This window comes from Bombyx mori, chromosome 13 (assembly GCF_030269925.1).
Source record: "Bombyx mori chromosome 13, ASM3026992v2".
NCBI lineage: Eukaryota > Metazoa > Arthropoda > Insecta > Lepidoptera > Bombycidae > Bombyx > Bombyx mori.
This window is the reverse complement of record NC_085119.1, coordinates 14856231-14878782: the sequence shown is the minus strand read 5'-3', so window position 1 is coordinate 14878782 and position 22552 is coordinate 14856231. Positions and strand designations below refer to the sequence as shown.

The 22552-nt window shown below is 38.1% G+C and overlaps 1 protein-coding gene across 1 annotated transcript in view; it reads left to right on the top strand.

Moving 5' to 3' along the window:
• The window catches only part of LOC105841898 (nephrin), a 205316-nt gene that overhangs the window by 101215 nt on the left and 81549 nt on the right, over positions 1-22552 (top strand). The window contains exon 3 of the mRNA XM_021349120.3: positions 15881-16043. Within this exon, the coding sequence (XP_021204795.2) occupies positions 15881-16043 (163 nt within the window). The remainder of the gene's footprint in view (positions 1-15880; positions 16044-22552) is intronic.

Below are 22552 nucleotides of genomic sequence, written 5' to 3'. Positions count from 1 at the left end.
CTGTCGATGCCCATATCGTGGTTGGAGGCGTCCGTATCGGGGTCGGGGTGCAGTTGAAGTACCTCGGCCTCATTCTAGACAGTCGTTGGACCTTCCGTGCTCACTTTCAGAATCTGGTCCCTCGTTTGTTGGGGGTGGCCGGCGCGTTAAGCCGGCTCCTTCCCAATGTTGGGGGGCCTGACCAGGTGACGCGCCGTCTCTATACAGGGGTGGTGCGATCAATGGCCCTATACGGGGCGCCCGTGTGGGGCCAGTCCCTGGCCGTGGGGGTAGCGAAGCTGCTGCAACGGCCGCAACGCACCATCGCGGTCAGGGTCATCCGTGGTTATCGCACCATCTCTTTCGAGGCGGCGTGTGTACTGGCTGGGACGCCGCCTTGGGTCCTGGAGGCGGAGGCGCTCGCTGCTGACTATCAGTGGCGGGCTGACCTTCGTGTACGGGGCGTGGCGCGTCCCAGCCCCAGTGTGGTCAGAGCGCGGAGGGCCCAATCTCGGCGGTCCGTACTGGAGTCATGGTCTAGACGGCTGGCCGATCCTTCGGCTGGTCGTAGGACCGTCGAGGCGATTCGCCCGGTTATTGTGAACTGGGTGAATCGTGACAGAGGACGCCTCACTTTCCGGCTCACGCAGGTGCTCACTGGGCATGGTTGCTTCGGTGAGTTCCTGCACCGGATCGGAGCCGAGCCGACGGCAGAGTGCCACCATTGTGGTTGCGACTTGGACACGGCGGAGCACACGCTCGTCGCCTGCCCCGCATGGGAGGGGTGGCGCCGTGTCCTCGTCGCAAAAATAGGAAACGACTTGTCGTTGCCGAGTGTTGTGGCATCGATGCTCGGTGACGACGAGTCGTGGAAGGCGATGCTCGACTTCTGCGAGTGCACCATCTCGCAGAAGGAGGTGGCGGGGCGCGTGAGAGACGCACAGGCCCGCCGCCGTCGAGCGGGGGCCAGGGAGGCGGATATCGCCCAAGCCCTGGCCCTCTAAGTGTTTCGGGTCCCCTCACATGTCGGCCTGGGGACCGGCGAAGGGGGCCTAAGAAGACGACGTGCAAGCTGCTCTGCACGCGTTTTATGCATGAGCATCCGGGTGATGGAAGGCCGGCTATCCTCAACCCACGCTGGTTCTGACCCAGCGGGGTATTCCGTAGGATAGACCATTCTAACCGGCGCCATCTAGGCGGGCTTCGGATAGCCTGCCGACCGAGAGGGCTGGTGGTCGTGGCGCCGACCACCACCGGTCCGGCGTCCTGAGGGGGAGGGTGATGGGAGAGATGTGCTCCACACTAAACGCTTCACCTTCCCCCCTTTGCATGAGTTCTGTCTCATGCGAAGTTCGGACGTGGGTTGTTGAGCGACAGGAGGTTTTAGTCAGTTCGACTCCGACATGCCGCGCCCTCTATCCTCAGGGTAGGGCGGAAGTCCGGCGATTTCCCCCTGACCCAATGGATACAGTACAACATAATTGTTTTGTTCCTATATGAATGTCTAATGACCACTGTCTTCTTACCCATGAGGTTAATAGACCATGGTATTGGAGTTTGAACAATATTGTTGCAAATGTACCATTTTATTAATTATATTTTGGGATTTTATTATTACTAGAGGCCTAGAGGCCTTCACAGCTAAACCAGGATAGGTGAGCCTGTATCACCACAGCCAGGAGGGGTAGAATTATCTAATGATGCCACTGATGGGCTTTATTTGCTAGAAAGTAGCTGTTTTATAAGGAGATCAATTGGAATTGGAATTGGAACCATGATCTGCTAAGATAATTCCGTGAGAAACTCACCAAGCTGACGTTATGAGCGTAATACTTGTCAGGGAGTACTGACAATTGATAGTACAATAGCATTGAGAGTTGATTAGAGAGTGAATGGAGCTAGTTCCGGTCATCGTCATTGACATGGGCAAAATGAAATCGCTACCGTCCACTAAAGTTTCTTTTCAAAACTTATTTGAAGTAGCTCAAGTGGTCCGTGACCTCTTTCACTCCACTATGGAATAAATAATTATTATTAAAGTAGTGAAAATTTTCGACGCAACTTTTTGTCATCGAAAAATATATTTCATAAATTTATTTCTTTATCTTCCAGTGCATTATTATACTAGATATTATTCCGATCTTTTCATATTATTCCGACTGAAAATCGTTCGATCTTGTATAAGGTAAGATTAAAATAAAGTGAACTACGTAACCAAGCGTTCTTTCATTTTAATTTTCCAGGGTATTTACCCAGAAATTGAAATCAAACTCTGCTCTAAGTCAAAGCGTATTGTCCACCATAAAAAACCGAACGAATTGTCACTTTTATCCCGGGACAGTCGCGCAATCACTCGGTTCAGAGGACGGGTTAATTAGTGAAATCTATTAACCCCCTCCTTAGGGGTTGAGTCACGTGGAATTTCGCGAGGTCACTGCTTCTGGACGTTTTCCAACTGTGCTGTTTTAATTCGTTTCCGAGGAAAATCTTTGTGCAAGGTAAAGTTTGGTTGCCATTTTTTACCGACTTAAAAAAAAAGGAGGAGGTTATAAATTTTACTGTTTTTTTTCCGTTGCTTAGATGAGTGGACGAGCTTCCAGTCAGCTTGGTGTTAAATAGGTACCGAAGATGATCGATATCCACAACGAAAATTCCTCCACCGTCCTTGAGACATGAGTTCTAAGTTACCACCCTTCAAGACGAAACACTGCTTTACGACAAAAATACGCAAGATGGTGTTACCTAACTGTAAGGGCTCGTAAGACGCACTAACTGTAAGACGCACTACCATCAATAAGGTTATTGTAATGCTATACTTATATTTGCCGCGACTCGGTCATCCATTTCAGCTTGAAGGGCATCGCCGTTGTAATACAGTTGAGTCATAGATACATAGAGAGTTTGGTTACCACGAGTAAGAGGTTTTGGTAATCACTAAGCCGTCACTATGAGTTCGTTCACCCACCCGTGCCATAAAAAAAACAAGGGAAATTGAAGTAGATCCGTATGTAGACTTGTTTTTAATGTCACGCAACGAACGAAATTCATGTTTACTGATTCTTATGAAATTTTGTTGCGCATTTACGTTGTAGATGTCTATGGGCTCCAGTAACCACTTAACACCGGGTGGGCTGTGAGCTCGTCCACACATCTAAGCAATAAAAAAAAATCTATTGCAGTTGTGTTTCTGATTTCAAAAGCTGGTACGGGAGTTTCTTCACTTAATATAGTGTCTAAAATACTGCAGATTTAATCTGGCTGGCTCACCGCATAGGGACATCCCACGTGATCTTATTATTCACTCTACCTTGGACATTAATCCGCTCTATGAAGTCATTATTTTGTCCCAAAATTCTGCCGAGAAATGAAAACACGATAATTTACTTTGGTAGCCGATGTTTAATGCCTCGATTTTTTTAAGAACGCAAGTAGTTTTTTGGGATTATATTCAAGATATTTCCGATATTATCTTCAAGCACTACATTTCTGAGCCTCGCGAGAAATTCTCAATTTCCTCTGCAGCATACAAATATATGAAAAGAAAGAGGGTCTACCCAATTCAACCATCCATTTTAATAGTCGAAGTAGTGTATTGCACTTAGTCAAAGCGCTCGAGATCCGGCGTGATATTTGAAAGGAAATATGTACGAGAGGAATGAAGTTGATCTATGACGAGATAACTTTACCTGTTTCAAATACGAACGTAGAAATAACTACTTTGATAGAATTTAAGCAACCGTGAAAGCTCTATACATATATACAGGTAATCCTTATATATACGGTAGATTCATTCCTACAAAGTCCCGTTATGTACGAAAATGAGATTATAAGAGACTAGCTGACCCGGCAGACTTCGTAGTGCCTCAATCGATAAATAAAATACCTAAACTTTTGTATAAAATAAACTTAAATCATACACAACAAAGAAAAAACAAAATTGTTATTTTTATTTAATTCCGGGCATTTTCATATTTATCTACCTTTTAAGCCTTCTCTGGACTTCGACAAATAATTAAAGACCAAAATTAGCCAAATCGGTCCAGCGGTTCACGAGTTTTAGCGGGACTAACGAACAGCAATTCGTTTTTATATATAGTTATATAGGTATAGACTAGAAGATGAAAAAGAAGACTATCTTTTATAAAATAAACAACTCAATTATGTTTGTATAAATTTTGATTACCTATTAAATTCAAATAAATAAGCAGTAAAATTTCAGTCATTCCCATACATTGTGTATTCATAGTGGATAATGAAATTGTGTTATAGAAGTATCGTGTTAAAAGAGGGTTTTGGGGATTTATTCTTTTTAGTGAAACCGTATTGTAAAATTAGGTAGGAGGGTTACCTGTAGTGAATTTGATAAAAATTTGTTTATTTCGTTAGCATTCCGTTAATGAAGCGGTTTGGAATAAGGGATAAGCTTGATAACGAGGCTTAATAACCTTTGATGATAACAGCGAGAAGCTAAAGCTCACGACTGTTGCCCCTTCAAAATTCTTAATAATGCAACCCTATCCCTATCTACCGTCGTCATAACAATCGTTGTACTCCGACTTTTAACACCCACAATGCTTAACCACGTACTGATGAATTAATTAAACACCTCCATACTTATACCGTTACCAATTTCGTGAGATCCCACGTACAGTACGAACGGCCCTAATAGAGATAAGACGGTGCAATTAAAAATAAACTGGTGCTACTGTTTTAGAAGCCCCGCTAAATATCGCAGTACAGTGATGCCGCGCTGATATAAATATTCATGATAGAGACGAGAATAAGCGACGCCGCGGCATGTTAACGTAGCGGCTTAAACGTTTGCGTGTGGCCCATTACAAAAAACCCAGTTTGGGGTAGGAAAAATAGTTTTTGTTTCCATATTTACATAGAATTTACAAGTATCTTTTGAATTGAAATGTTCTCTAAAGCATGTTCACATTAAGGACTCATCTAGGATTCCCTATAGGAATAGAATTCCCTATCTCTATAGGATAGGATAGGAATAGGATTCCCTATCCCTATTCCTATAGGAATCCTAGATTGGAACCTCCAGGAACCTCCAATAATATTGGAACCACTCGTCGGGTCCTCGTGTCCCCTTACGAGGGCATGGGTCGGGCCTCGGGGCAATCACCTCTTTTCGGGCTTTCTGCATAACGAGGCAGGGGTGATGAGGAGCTTGCTGGCATGCAACTACTATATGCTCAATTTGGGTTTGATGGATAGGCTGGACTTTTCTACTTTCTTCTCTTTCTTTTTGTTCTTGTTCTCTTTTCTTTCTTAATTTTTCCTTATGGTCAGCCGCTTCCCATCACCAAATTTTTTTTCTTGTTAATTGGAACCAGAGCTTAAGATACGTTTTTATAGCCAAATAGGTATGTAATATAAAAATCCAAACAACACAGGTCCACTAACTGTCACGTCGAGTCAGAAAATGACACCGACTTCAGCGAGATCCAAACATATCCACCTTTCTCACTTAAGATAGTAGTTAGAAAGTAGAGTATACAAATATGTGCATAAAGATAATACAGATACGGATGACAATTGATGGTAGCAATAACGAAAGTTAAAGTCGCATACATGTATCAATTAATAATAATTGGACACACATGTCATGAAGATTCTAGAAACAAAATTATTATTATGTGGTGAGATTATTGAAAATATACCATAGTATTCCAATTTCAAATTACCCTACAAAACGATTTTCAATGAAGCTCCACTTTCACGCTACCGCTGTTAACACTGACCCGCTTCAAGCTTATGACTCGCGTCGCGCATAATAAGGTTGGAATAATATTACATGTATTCAACTCATGTTGTACCGGCTGTTTAAGTATAGGTAGATATTAATCTATATAATAGCTTGAGAGCGTCTACAATTTAAGCGATTTGTTAGGGTAAAGCTTTGAAAATCTTAGTGCTTTGGATTACATAGTCGTGCGAGCTTACAGCTTACTCGGTATTTAGTGGTTACTGGAGCCCTTAGAACATAGACGTCACATCTCGAGTTTTGAGTTCTATTGTGTAGAATAGTGTCTGTTCCATTCTTCAAAGCAGAACGCATTGCTGTTCCGTGGCTGAAATAGGTAGGTTGGTGGGGCTTACCCGTATACAGAAGATGCCCAGTAACATATAACTATCATATATATTTTAAGTAACTTGATCATTCATTTGTTAACTTAATTTTATTATAAATCGTTGCAAATAAATTATTTTATTTGAAATAAAGTCTATTCCATTTCCTGAGAGAAAATAGATACATAAATAATGGTAAGGTTCAGTATTATAAAATTAAAGAAAAACGTTTTATTTTTGCTTTAATAAGAAATGCCCTAATTCGCTATCGTAATATAGGTTACCATTTCTAACAAAAAAATTGTAGCTTCGATACGATAGATTTCTAACAAAAAAAAAACATATTTATATTATATATGTTTATTTATTTATTGCTTAGATAGGTGGACGAGCTCACAGCCCACCTGGTGTTAAGTGGTTACTGGAGCCCATAGACATCCACAACATAAATGCGCCACCCACCTTGAGATATAAGTTCTAAGGTCTCACGTATAGTTACAACGGCTGCCCCACCCTTCAAACCGAAACGCATTACTGCTTCACGGCAGAAATAGGTAGAGTGGTGGTACCCACCCGCGCGGACTCACAACATTGACATTTAATTTTACATATTTAATTATATAGTCGGTAGTAAATCTGGGGACTGAATACACAACATCTGGTTAGCATTTAATGCACAAAAAAACAAACAAACTAAATACCGTGAAAACAAATGAACACATTAAATGAAATTGTACAATTTTCCGTGACAATGCATCGCGTTGCGCTCGCGTGACTCACGTACAAAGGGATAGCCGTGATGATTCGGTTATTTCACGTGCTTCATTCGCCCCCCTCTCATTCAACACGATATGAACACAGTTGCGTATATAACAGAAAGTAAATTGATGCTATTTCACAAAATTTGCTCGAAAAAGGTCTTTGTATGAAGATTATATGATTATCCAGAGCTTTTCTTTGATTGGCTGTTCAGCTCACAGCCCATCTTCTTTTTTTATTGCCCTTGTATGCGACGAGCATACGGCCCACCTGATGGTGAATGTTTACCGTCGCCCATGGACTTCAGCAATGCCAGGGGCAGATCAAGCCGCTGCCTACCGCTTAATACTCTCCACAAGCCTCGTTTGAAGAAGGACATGTCATAGCGCTCGGGAAACATCGTGGAGGGGAGCTCATTCCATAGCCGGATGGTACGTAGCAAAAAAGACCTCTGGAAACGCACTGTGGATGACCGCAGTGGCTGCTATTAAGTGGTTACCGGAGCCGAGAATAGTACGGAGATACCGCCATCCAGCTTGAAATATGGAATCAAGTCTCAATTATATAGTATAACAACAGTACTGCCCTTATAACCCCAAAAACCAATGCTTTGCGACAGAGATAAGCACGGAAGTATGTCTATCGTAATTATCATAAATAAGTATAAATGGTCCCATAGTACACGATTGTTTATGGGGTCAATTGTTCCTAGAAGACACGCGTGACCATATGTTAGGTCTTTGATTAGGGTAATTGGAATCTACCTCAACAAATGAACCCAAGCAAAATCACATTACTCCTATGAAAACACTCTATGCCTTACAAGTAGACCAATACTGCCTTGGTAAGGCCTTATGAAGTGTTCATGCTGTGTGTTGTGTACTCAAGCCTAGCAGTCCGTTGACAACTTAATCAATTAATGTATTTGTTGACCTTTGTTGACTGATACATTGACTGCTTATATTAATGAGACCGCAGTGTAATAAAAAACAGGCATAGTTCCATATTTAGGACAGTAAAAATAATATCCAGATTCATACATACTGAAATACGCCATGCATCAAAAGCAATAACAATAAAGACTCTTGCTTCCCATCTCCCTGCCTCACTTGTTCGGCTCCAGACTCAAAAACTTAAAAATAGAAAATGCGGTTTATGAATTCATACGAACAAACACCAATTTTAGCATTCTTTTTTTATTAGATTTTTTAATTTAGTTTAATTTTAGTTAACATTTAGAAAAATAGTGAATGGACTGTCCACTGGCTTTCATATGATTCGGAAATTTAAAAAATTGTAATACTGAAAATGGCTCAACTGTATCGAAATATTGTTCACGTATCAGCTAACTGTAAACCGTATTAAATGATACAACCATTTACTTGAATGAGATACTTTCTCAAAGCAATGAAGCATTTTCTGTTATGTATCTACCTCTGCACGCCTATCTACATTTCAATACCAAATTTTATTACGAAATAAATACGATAGAAAATAAATTAGTGGCTCATAATACCTCCAGTGACTTAACATGTACTGTCTATTTCTGTTATCGTGAAAGTATATGCGTTGTGATGCTTTTTTTAAATTAAAAAAATGGCATTGATTCGATAAATTGCGGGTCTGTGACAGAATTGTCCCAGATGAGGTGCAACATTTTGTTTGTGCCACATTGTGTGATAATAACTTACCGTCTAGTGGGAAGTCCCTGCCAGTAAAATATCTCATAAACGTGTCAAAAATAATTGACAGTAGTCATAATGCTAGCGAGTACAGTTCTGTTACATTCATTCGTAGCAAATTCGTAGTACTTCGTAGCTCGCCGTAGAAGAAGCTACAAATAAGATGTTAATGATTAAAAATTTAAGTTGCGCAAAGGTTTACATAACATCGGCAACATCATGTTGGAAGTTGAGGTCAATATTATAATTAAATTGTATAAAGATTGTCTCATAGTTCAAACTGCATAGACAAATATATATTTCACAAAACAAAGACCACCCGATTTGGTAAGCTTCAATTATATATTCCAAGTTTATAATATAAAAAGTCGCTCTTAGCACAATAAAACTGCACATCTCTATATAATATATTTCATCTGTGCGTGTGTTTGTCACTGAACTCCTCCTTTTCTCCTGTGGAAAAAAAAAAAAAAAAAAACCGATTTGAATGATTTTTTTGTATGCCTTTGGGTGACACCCTGGATGGTTTAGATTAATAAATCAGCCCGTCAGATGGCGCTGCAGTCGGTATCTAGGTTATTTATCTATACTACAACTAAGCGGCTGGATCGACTTGAATGAATTTTTGCAAGACAACGTCTGTCGGGTCCGCTAGTATGAATATAGGTTTTTATCCTTATGTTACAAACCTTGCCTTTTATCATACCATTACAATTTATATCAAATTGCTTATCTATAAGTAGTATGTTTATTCTCTACGATTTTTTTATAGTATTATTAAAAATATATATATATTTATTTTAATTATGATATTTGAATACATTCTCATGTAAATGTACATGCAGTAATTAGCACATATTTCATTAATTTTTAAAGAGCTTTAGCAATACAAACATCATCACAATCATGATTCTCGGAATCAATACCTATACAAACATTTTTTTTCTTCAAGAACCTTCATTAATCCGGAGTACATTATGTTTCGGTAATGCATTACATTAACGAACACAATTATACCATTAGGGGTCTATACATTTCTAGGACTAACAGATTTGCTATGACAGCTTTGCTTGTTACATATGTACAATATATTCGAATCTCTCGATGAAGAGTTTGGTATTGTGGAAGGAAGCTGTGTCCTCCATTACACAGATGTTTTAAAATTGACATAATACACGTATGATTCGCATATATAGATTCGCAGGACAATTATGATAGCCGACATAGTCCAAAAGACGTCGTGGCCTAAAGGATAAGACGTCCGGTGCATTCGTATCTAGCGATGCAAAAGTGTTCGAATCCCGCAGGCGGGTACCAATTTTTCTAATGAAATACGTACTTAACATATATTTACGATTGACTTCCACGGAGAAGGAATAACATCGTGTAATAAAAATTAAACTCGCAAAATTATAATTTGCGTAATTTCTGGTGGTAGGACCTCTTGTGAGTCCGCACGGGTAGTTGCCACCACCTCGCCTATTTTGCCGTGAAGCAGTAAATGCGTTTCGGTTTGAAAGACGAGGCAGCCGTTGTAACTATACTGAGACCTTAGAACTCATATCTCAACGTGTGTGGCGGCATTTACGTTGTAGATATCTATGGGCTCCAGTAACCACATAACACCAGGTGGGCTGTGATATCGTCCACCTATCTAAGCAAAAAAAAAACACGTGATTGTTTTAGTGTATTCGAATGTATAACTATAAAATGCCATTAGTAATCAATACTTACTTCAATGAACCATAAATAAACCGATGTAGAAACTATAAATCCATTATGAAAAAGGTGAATCTTTCACATAACCTACAAAATACCTTATAATAAAGTAACTTAACTAAAATAATTCAAAAATGACACTAAATAGACAATCCACGGTTTATACATGAAATCGTTCGCCAGGGGAGAATAAAAACGGCGCTGACGAAAGCAACGTCAGGATATTTTTTTATTGCTCAAGGAATTTCCTAAAATGACGCGCTCGGGAAACAATAGGGTTCTGTTGCGACATTCGGAGGATAGGTCAGTCGGACTCGGGAAAATTGTTTTTCATTCCCATTAGAAATTTATCGTCTATTTATTTCGTATAAGCGTCGGATTTCAAAAGTTATGAAGGATTTCTGAAAGTTATCTGATTACGGTTACATTGCCTTTTTTAAGGTTCGTGGTCTAAAAAAGAGGAAGGTCAGTAAGCTTGTACCAAGTAATACGATTGGGCCGATATAAAAATGTCGCAGACAGGTATCACGCACATTATATCATACCTTGTTCACGAAGGACTCTAAAAATTAAGGATTACCGTTTAAAAAAACAAACGTGTAAACTTTATAAATTGGAATCTTAGCTAGTGGTAGGACTTATTGTGTAGTAGTAGGTACCAACATCATACCCTAATCTGTCGGGTATCAATCAAATGTTTTGATTTGAAGCATGGAACAGTCGTTCTAGAATAGAATAAAACGGCATTCTGTGGACTTTGCCCCAACTACTACCAAATGGCCCTTTAGATCATTTGCATGTTAATAAAAAAATAAATCTTTTATATTTTTTCGAAGTACAGGGGTCAATAGACTACTAGACATTGTTAATGTAGCACATGACTTTTGTTACTCAACCAGCCGCAGCTCATTAAATGGTAAATGAAGCATAGCTCATAACAGCTGATTACTGATTACTGGTGGTAGGACCTCTTGTGAGTCCACACGGGTAGGTACCACCACCCTGCCTATTTCTGCCGTGAAGCAGTAATGCGTTTCGGTTTGAAGGGTAGGGCAGCCTTTATAACTATACTTGAGACCTTAGAACTTATATCTCAAGGTGGGAGGTGTATTTACGTTGTAGATGTCTATGGGCTCCAGTAACCACCTAACACCGGGTGGGCTGTGAGCTCGTTTACCCATCTAAGCAATAAAAAAAATAAAAAATAAAACATATCAAATAGCCAGCCAAATACTCTTGTCGTTCACAGGAATACCATTTTTGGTATATTTAACAGAATAAACATTAGATAGAAATTAATCTCAAATAAAATATTTCGATTACCGATTTCGAATTAAAATTTGATCAAATTCCGTCATCTCCTCTCTACATCACATGGTAGCGAGCAGTAAGCTCAACCCTATTAACTGGAATCGCTGCGTTCAACTATATTACGTTTCAAGAGATCATTTTCGTTACGTTTAATCCTGCAGTATAATGAACTACCTTCCTCGATGTTTCCCGTGGGCTGCCAGAAAGTAATTTAAACCGAGGTAAGAAGAGAGCTTTAATGGTAAACAATGCCTTTGTTGAGTTCGTGGCTCAGCACAATTCATGTACGACTGTAGGTTCCATTAGGTCAAATAAAGCACATCAACATCCAAATGTATATTTTTGCTGGTGGTAGGACCTCTTGTGAGTCCGTACGGGTAGGTACCACCGCCCAGCCTATTTCTGTCATGAAGCAGTGATGCGTTCCGGTTTGAAGGGCGGGGCAGCCGTTGTAACTATACTGAGACCTTAAAACTTGTCTTTTTTTTTTTTATTGCCTTTGCAGGCAGACGAGCATACGGCCCACCTGATGGTAAGTGGTCACCGTCGCTCATGGACGTCAGCAATGCCAGGGGCAGAACCAAGCCACTGCCTACCATAAAGTACTCTCCGTAAGCCTCGTTCAAGGTGGGTGGCGCATTTACGTTGTAGATGTCTAAGGGCTCCAGTAACCGCTTAACACCAGGTGGGCTGTGAGCTCGTCCACCCATCTAAGCAATAAAAAAATATATATATTATAATCTTGTTTTCAGAAGTTAGTTTTTATTTTCTAGAAATGATCGACCTAGTTCTGAATTCAGAAAGAAAAAATATAACGAATATTACTTTTATATCCGTCGCGTCACGATTCTTAGTGCACGCGCCCCTCGCAAATTTCGTGCACGACCGTACCGTAGCGCAGTCACGTACTGTCGAGCACTTCAATGAAAGCTGGTCACATGCTGTTTTACAACTGAGAAACTATGTGAAAATGTTTTAGAAGAACGTTTTATTAGTTGTTTAGGGAAACGCCAGTTCGAAGTGGTCGCTACGTAAACTATTTTATTGTTTTTGTAGGCAAGTGTTGTTACAATGCGCAAATATACCAGCGTTCTTTAAGATACAAGCCATAGCCAATTAATACAGAATAGTGCACATTTTTTCAGTCAATTCAATCATCAGCTTCAACATGGAAAAAACCCAAGGAGAGTATCTCTTAAAGTTCGTATGTATGCATTTATCTGGCAAGTATTTATCTTTTATTTTGAGAGCTGATAAGTACTCTTTGCGTAATAAAGAGAAGATCGAAGGAATTGTTTACAGATTTTAACCAAACGGAAAATCATTTTCATTTACTATATTCATGGAGTGATTGACCTCTTTGACAATTTTATATTTCATAACTTTCCATTTTTTTTTTTCTTTAATTTAGATTAGATATAGAGACTAAATATAACTTAATATCACTCACCGACTATCACAAATACTCGTAGAGCATCAAGATATATCCCCAGATTCTACCGTTTTCTACCTATATCTACCAATCTAAATGAATTGGTCCAAACTATTGTACCAAGAATGAGCTTTTATCAATGGATGTACGGCTCTCCTGATATGCGTTACTTATTAGAGGAATAGATTTGTAGATAGAGCTTTAGCCTCTTTTTATCGATTTACTGTAGGTTTCTTGTCATAATTTATCAAACTAAAAGGCACCTTAACCTATTTTGTTATGTATTATTTTTATAAAATATCTAAAATGCAGAAAACATTAATGCATGAAATTTTCCGCTAACATATATCCTGCCACATGCTGACATGTATTTAAATGTAAGATGCCGCCGGAAAGTCTTGGCGGATCTAAAAGTTGGGAGGATATAAAATTTTCGGTAGCGGTTATGCGAGAAATACATCGAAACATCTAGAAGAGGCATATAAGAATATATTCTTTGTTCAGAGAGACTCTTCATAGAGCTACCAACTTGGCCGAGTATTCTATAACTCGTTCTTGAACACTAAATTCCACCCACACATGTAATTGATATAGATCAAGAGACAAAAACTCATAACCTTTACGGCGAGAAGTAGCTATCGATGCAATCACAACGTGAATCCGGCTCACAATAAGATAAAATAATTTCACCCATCATTATTTTAAAATCCCGCAGAGATTATTCTGGCGTTCTTTGTGTATTATTCCTATACCAATAAGGACTCAGCGTATACAACAGGTTCAAACTGATTAATTCCGCAGCAGTTATTTTCAATTCCATTGTTTTCAATGTGAAATTCGTGGAAACCTTGGAAAATTTTACCATTCATATCCGACATACACCAGAAAGCTTTCACATATCTAGATTATAAGCAAAACTAGGTTAATACTGCGTATTAAGGTTGCTGTCGTTATGACATGTTAATAACAACTAGAATTGGGTACACATTCCCGGGAGACTGGAGTTCTGAATGAGCAAACACATGTACTAAAATTATTAATTGAATTAATGCTTGTTTTGACGTTTTGGAATTAGGATGGTTTTGTTTGTTGATTTTGGTCCTAATGTCTTTGGTCTTGAATTAAATGTTGTACGTGAGATTACTCGTAATTATGGAGAATTTGTTTGATTAAATCGCTATAAGGTTATTATTATCCTGCTTAAATCTGCGGTAATGTCATAATGAAATTCGAGTTCTGAAAATTATCCTCCTGCGTCAAAATGCGCTTAGGTCGATTTAGCAAACAATACTCTTAATTAGCCACCTAGAATCAATCTGAATTATTCTATATATTTTTTTGCTCTAGATACAAAACCTGTCTCTCCGGCGATACAGAACCTATCTCTCGACCCACTCCGTATGAACTGGTTGACGTAATCTGTAGACATAACACCGTGAAGATGACCTACTCGTGTGGCTTGTGGTTCATAATATTGTTTTAAATTCAGTAAAATTCAGTTTTCGTTATGCAGCCTTACTTTAAATGCAATTCGGATTAATTGAAAGACTCACATTAACAATAAATCAAATTTTATCGCCTTATTAATTGAGCTGCATTTATATTACGTCATGTAATTTCAGTCGTTATATTGTGCATTTTCGCGAATCATATTATTACTAGAGGTCCCGCAGTAGTCGAGATTCGACTATAATTAATTAGAATTGTATGTTTGTACACTATTATGATTGTATTTTATACTTCTATAATAACATATTTCGCCAAGACTATACTATAAAAAATACTAACAAAGACAAACTATATTTAATCTATTCTCAATTTGACAACAGACGTCAAGAACAAAAGTTTGACAATAAATAGTATGCATGGGTGTGTGCGTCAAATACATGATATGTAGTGTGTGTCATGTTTTCTTTATTGATTTAATGTATCTTTTATGCATTATTTAAAAAAAATATTAGCATTGTGCACTTCTTCTCTATATTCTCTATAAGTGTGGAAAATTTCATACTCCTCCGTCCACGCAATTTTCGTAAAAAGGGATACAAAGTTTTTGCTTCACGTATTAATATATAGATACGTAACATATTGAGAAGCTGTTGTTCTCTGCAGCTTGTTAGAGAGAATACGTATCTATTTATTTTTTATTGCTTAGTTGGGTGGACGAACTCACAGCCCACCTGGTGTTAAGTGGCTACTGGATCCTAGTGGCGCATTTACGTCGTAGATGTCTATTGTCCACCCATCTAAGCAATAAAAAAAGCAATAAAAGAATTAAAAAAATGATACATCAAAAAGTATACTCTACTTTCGATACTACTACAAGAGTAGCTACGCTTTATTTACGAATGAAACTCGAGAAGACAGTGGGCCGCCATCTTGAATCGATCATTCGAAACAATACAATTATCGCATCGATTCTTAACAAGGAAACGGGGCAGAGTTTCGTCAGCATTGCGAAAAATCCTTTGATATATTGCATCGTTAGTCGCACCATCTCCTTCGTAGACTGGGGATTGTTAATCGAGCCATTTGTCACGATCTCGCCTCGCGTTCACAGCGAACAATTCGGAATTTCGCGAACGATTTCGAAGGGAAATCGACTCGTGAATATTCTTTTCTTGACTGATCGTGATCCTCATTTTGGGATTAGGATTTTTTTTCTAATTTCATGATTTGTTAACAGCTATATAGTGATTTTTCTACTTTAATTGAAACAGTAATAAACGTTGTCGCAATTTAACTATTCTCTCTCTCTTAATATTCAAAACTTCAGAAAGCAGAAACGAAAATAATTTTCAGTTCAAAACCAAAACCACTTTTCATTTAAAAATCATTGATTTTCTTGATATTAAGGTAAGCGGAAGTAATGCTGAAATATATTACTATACTGTTTTTGTTTAACTGTCAACAGGTTTGACACCCGCTTCGAGTGTCACAGCCGAGTCTCTAGACATGGTTAAAGTGTCAGCTGTGTCTGGCGGCGACGCGACACTCCCGTGCGACACCCGCTCGCCGCAGCCAGCCGATGTGCTCTTACTAGTCGTTTGGTATAAAGACGATGTTCCTATTTACAGGTGAGTTAAGTTCGAGTTCGTTTAGTGAAAGATAAATTTGTTTAGTGTTTTCCCAAATTGTTTGCATGGTAAAGTCTTCAACATCATCATCATTTTCCGGCCCTTTTTCCAGTCACCTGGGGTCGGCGCATTTGTCTTCTCTTTCCATACTCCTCTATCATATACCATTTCTTCGCTGACTCTTTCCTAATTTAGCGGTAGGCAGCGGCTTGGCTCTGCCCCTGACATTGCTGAAGTCCATGGGCGACGGTAACCACTCACCATCAGGTGGGCCGTATGCTCGTCTGCTTACAAGGGCAATAAAAAAAAAACGTCTTTCACGCAATACATCCAGTTTTTTTTTTATTGCTTAGATGGGTGGACGAGCTCACAGCCCACCTGGTGTGAAGTGGTTACTGGAGCCCATAGACATCCACAACGTAAATGCGCCACCCACCTTGAGATATAAGTTCTAAGGTCTCACGTATAGTTACAACGGCTGCCCCACCCTTCAAACCGAAACGCATTACTGCTTCACGGCAGAAATAGGCAGGGTGGTGGTACCCACCCGCGCGGACTCACAAGAGGTCCTACCACCAGTAATTACGCAAATTATAATTTTGCGGGTTTCATTTTTATTACACGATGTTATTCCTTCACCGTGGAAATCAATCGTGAACATTTGTTGAGTACGTATTTCATTAAAAAAATTGGTACCCGCCTGAGATTCGAACATCGGTGCATCGCTCAATACGAATGCACCGGACGTCTTATCCGTTAGGCCACGACGACTTCATAAGCTTTTCTTAGGTCTATCTCTTCCTGTAAAAGTAGTAGCAAGGTAAAAGTCTTATATCGGTAAATTAATGACAATGGTGCCATATTAATTTTATTATGTAAACATTTAATATAATGTAGACATTTGTAAATTTGCTAATCGTATAGTTATTGGTAATGCAGTATGTTCGAAACCAATCTGTGGCTATTTGAGTTTTTAAAAAAACTCTGTACGCCTATTATACTTTTGAAGAATCTGTTGAAGATTCTAATTTTGGGACGATAAACGAACCATGATCGAAGATATAATTAATTAAAGAGTTATTTTATAACTACAAACTTAAATGTTTTAATTATAGCTCAATTTCTTACAGTAAGCTAACTTTTAGAGTAAACATTTTTTTGTACTTTAACTTTGATTCCGCTTAATTTAATATTCAAAAGTCCTTGAAATAAAGGCAGGTATTTACGATAAACATCGTTTATCCGAAATCAAGTGTAAGGCATTGTACACACAAAAAAAAAACTCGAAACAATAGGCACTAAGCTTAATTGGAGCGAGTTGAAACGGCTATTAAATTATACTTGAAAAAAAAAACACATTATGAATTCCCACAATAAAACCCGGCGAACGATTCACGAAGGCAAAAGCCGTTGCAAGAAACACGCCACTGGAAATTGCTTCAAGCCGGTCATTCTCTAGTGTAGCGATTACGAAGATTCGCAGAAAACAAAGTTTATTATTTGTCTATACTTAATATTATAAAGAGGAAAGATTTGTTTGTTTGTTTGTTTCGAACAGGCTCCGAAACTACTGGACCGATTTGAAAAATTATTTTTCCATTAGAAGCCGACGTTGTCCCTGATGAACATAGGCTACTTTTTTTTAATTTTTTTTAAATTTTTTTTGTTTCATGTGTGTTTTAATGTTTCCGAAGCGAAGCGAGGGCGGGTCGCTAGTATTTTAATAAATGAGAATTGAACACGAATAACCTTACGGAACAATTTAAATTCTATTATATATCGAATCAGAGCTTCATTTTTCGTTTAAATCGTAAATCTTTAGAGTTAAGGTTCTTTTTTGCTTGTCTGTCTCGTTCAACAGATTGGGATCACGTTACTCGACTAAGTACGGCTATTATCGTACTTCGAGACGTTCCTTATAGCTCGATTCTGGAGGCTGACATCGTATTGGTCGAATGTGACAGATATATTATTGAGCAGTCTTTTGACTGATTGACGAGGGATCACAATGTGTATTCATATGTCCATCTCTTTCTTATTTCGGGGGTGATATGGAAGATCGACTTGGCTCTGCCCCTGCCATTGCTGAAGTCCGTGGGGGATGATAATCACTCACTACCAGGTGAGTGGGTGGAACACTCGTCTAGCTACAAGGGCAACATAAATAAAAAAAAATAAAAACGTACAGGGTAATGCCACTGAGAAATCTCATATTTTTCTTTTTTATAATTTTGAAGTGGTTTCTTAACTATGAGTAATAAATAAACATATATATTACAAAAGATGGTGCGTGGTACAATGCACAAGTTGTATGTGGACATTTATTCTTTGATCGGTGAATTTAAAAGTAAAAAGCAGGTCTAAGATAATAAAAATATTTGCATTGCAGGGAAAGATGATCAGATTTCAAATTAAATGAACATCGGTAGTCAACGCGAAATCTCAATAAAAAAAGTATCAAATGAAATTTAAAAATGAGATGTATTTCTATTTTAATTATAATTTATTAGTATTAAGGCACGCTACACTTATTTTTTTCTTACAACCTACGAATGTTCTATAACCCATTATCTCTATTACATTTTTTTAAAGCGAGGCTTATATCACAACATGTACTAAGTTACATATGTACTATGATCCTAAGCAGCTTTTTTTATCGCTAAACAAATGCGTTTACCAAATTAATTTCATTGAAGGTCTTATTGTAAATAAATAATAGTTTAAAATAAGTATACCAAATTTCGAGTTAATCCGAGGTTTTGAAGAGGGTTAAAATCATGTCCAAAGATTCCGTTACAAACATACATACGTCTGAAGCAAATAAAAGCGTATTAAAAAGAGATCAATGAAGGTGAATATGGTTATTTGAAAAATAATTACTAAAAGATTTCAAATTATTTCAATAATTGCACATTGACTATGAGAATACAGAGCACATCACTTAAGACTAATAGTGAACATAATATGATATTTTTCAAAGTTGCAATCGATAAAATATAGAACCTAATTGAATATGCAATTTCGAAAAGGGCACATCTCTGAAAATGTAAAATGTTCAGGAAATGAAAAAAAACTGATTATTTTCTAAAGCAGTGTAAAATTTAAAATATTAACTTTTGAGATATATTTTAGTGTTAATTAGCAATTGAAAATTACTGGAATTATTATAAAATGGGTGTAAGTAAACCTCAAAACTACATGTATATGAAAAAACGTATTTAACTATACTTGAGACCTTAGAACTTATATCTCAAGATGGGTGGCGCATTTACGTTGTGGATGTCTATGGGCTCCAGTAACCACTTAACACCAGGTGGGCTGTGAGCTCGTCCACCCATCTAAGCAATAAAAAATAAAAAAAAAATAAAAAAAATTTTTACAAAATATGCGACATGTGCCCTTTTCGAAATTGCATATTCAATTATAATGGTATACCATTTCGAAGTTCGCCTCACTCGGTTCTTATTACAGTCTCGACACTGCATTCGTTTCCAAAGGACGCCGCGGTACAATGGAAATTGCTTTCTATTTCCAAGCACGTTGTTCTACCTTATTCTTTTCTTCTTTTTTTTTCGCTTTGTAATAAGGGTCGGTCGCGTGCAACGCCGGAACAACGACCTGTAAACTAGCTATGACGTGTTCTCGAATTTTCCTGAGAACGAAGTCATTTTCAGTAACAGCAGCAGCGAGAAAATGTTCTTAGATTACGTTTCGAGTGATGCAGTGCAGTTTTGAATCTATATATTAATACGTGAAGTAAAAACTTTGTATCCCTTTTTACGAAAATTGCGCGGACGGAGGAGTATGAAATTTTCCACACTTATAGAGAATATAGAGAAGAAGTGCACAATGCTAATATTTTTTTTTAAATAATACGTAAAAGATACATTAAATCAATAGAGAAAACATTACACACACTACCATGTATTTGACACACACACGCATGCATACTATTTATTTATTGTCAAACTTTTGTTCTTGACGTCTGTGGTCAAATTGAGAATAGATTAAATATTGTTTGTCTTTATTAATATTTTTATAAGTTAACCTTGGCGTTGAAAATATAATCATAATAGTATACAAACTTACAATTCCAATTAATTATAGTCGAATTTCGACTACTGCGGGACCTCTAGTGATTTATAAAACAACTAACGATCCGCCCTCGCTTCGCTTCGGAAACTGTAATTTATTATTGATTTCTCCACTACTTAATGAATGTTATTATACATATAAACCTTCCTCTTCAATTACTCTATCTATTAAAACAAACCACATCAAAATCCGTTGCGTACTTTTAAAGATTCAAGCATACAAAGCGATATAGGGACAAAGAAAGCGACTTTGTTTTATACTATGTAGTGAAAACAAAATATGATCATTCGCGTATGGAATTTTATGTCAAATCACGCTGTGCTTTTGTTTGTTAAGCTTAATGATTAGACGAGCTCACGGACCAGCGGTTGTTTAGTCGTTAATAGAGCTATACACAGTTTTTTTTATTGCTTAGATAGATGTCCGAGCTCACAGCCCATCTGGTGTTAAGTGGTTATTGACTGTACCATTGTTAAAATACAACAGATGACTTGCACGATAAAGGAATAACGTCTTGTAATGAAACTGAAACTCGCACAAAATTACTTTATTAGTAACTAGCTGACCCGGCAGACTACGTAGTGCCTCAATCGATAAATAAAAGACCTAAAGTTTTGTATAAAATAAACTTAAAACAAACAAAAGGAATCCATCCGACGGAGGACACATCAACGGAAAAACAAAATTGTAATTTTATTTAATTCTGAGCATTTTCAAATTTATCTACCTTTTAAACTTTCTCTGAACTTCCGCAAATAATTCAAGAGCAAAATTAGCCAAATCGGTCCAGCCGCTCTCGAGTTTAGGCGAAACTAACGAACACTTCATTTTTATATATATATAGATAGATGGAAACATAATCCTAAATATTCAAGGTGGTGCCATGCTTATAATCTTCGGTAACCATTCAAAACCAGACAAGTCAAGAGATCGTACATCCGATGCAACAATAAAAGACAGAAGTGGGTAGGACCGTTGTAATCGTGCGGTCAGTATATATTCGTACATAACAAGGCACATGGCAATAATACACACTGACAATGTCTGCATATTTTATAAGCCGTTCAGACACGGATTCCAAATGCACGGTCGTTGGCGTGGTGAACTCCGAAATTAGTTTTGACTTTGCATTTGAATATGAATTATTGCGATAGCACGGTCGTCGGCGATCATAATTGGATGCGAATTTAAAGAGCTACCTTATATTCAAATCTGAACCAAACGATAGCCTTTCGTCAGTTTTTCCCGGTGATACTATAAGCTCACACGGACAAGGTTTTTTTTATTGCTTAGATAATTGGATGAGCTCACAGCCCGCCTGGTGTTTGGTGGTTACTGGAACCCATATACATCTACAACGTAAATGCCGCCATCCACCTTGAGATATGAGTTCTAAGGTCTTAGTATAGTTACAACAGCTGCCCCACTCTTAAAACTGAAACGCATTACTACTTCATCGCAGAAATAGGCAGGGTGGTGGTACGCACTCGTGCGGGCTCATAAGAGGTCCTACGACCAGTAATTACGCAAATTATAATTTTGCAGGTTTGATTTTTATTACACTCTTCCTTCACCGTAGAAGTCAATTGTGAACATTTGTTATGTACGTATTTCATTAGAAAAAAATGGTACATCGCTACATACGAATGCACCGGACGTCTTATCCTTCTCGCCACGACGACTTATTAAGCCAGCACCACTAATATGTCAATTGGTGTCGCAAAGCAGTCGCCGCTTCCAAGTGTGGAATCATAAAAAGCAATATTAAAAAATATAAAACCCCGTATGCATCTGCCAGGTATTACTATGTTGCATTTCAAAAAAAAGGACAGCTCTTTTTTTAATTGAGGATTTCATGAAAAGACAGAGATAGCTATCTGTTTTAATGTGAGTGAGAGCATTTATAACATGGGCTTCTTCGGACGAGGTTTACGGAGAGTACTTAGTAGTAGACTGCGTCTTGCTATACCCGGTATGTTCGTTTACCTACTAAGGCAATAAAAAGAACGTTTGATGTCTGGTCTTCGTTAGCCACTACACACAAAGTGGTCGTGGACTCATCTGATTATGAATACTAAAAGAAATAAGGCACAGGAATTGTAAGGGCCAACTATCGAGCCCCGAATTCCCCCAATGTCACATTTCTCGCGTTTCGGTGACGGATTATGATGTATTTGTGTACATTTTCAGCGTCTATTCGTTGGTCCCGATGTTGATTGATGATGTGCGCTTAGCGGGCCCGTCGATTAATGTTTCATTCGATATTTTTCAATTGAGGGGACACGTGAAAGGGGCTCGGAAGGTTGGCGCGGCAACGAGTTTTTGTTACGCTTGGTTATTGAATTATGACATTGATATTTTAAGGAGAATTTTTTATGAATTTTCACACACTTGTAGCTTAATAGAACCGTGTA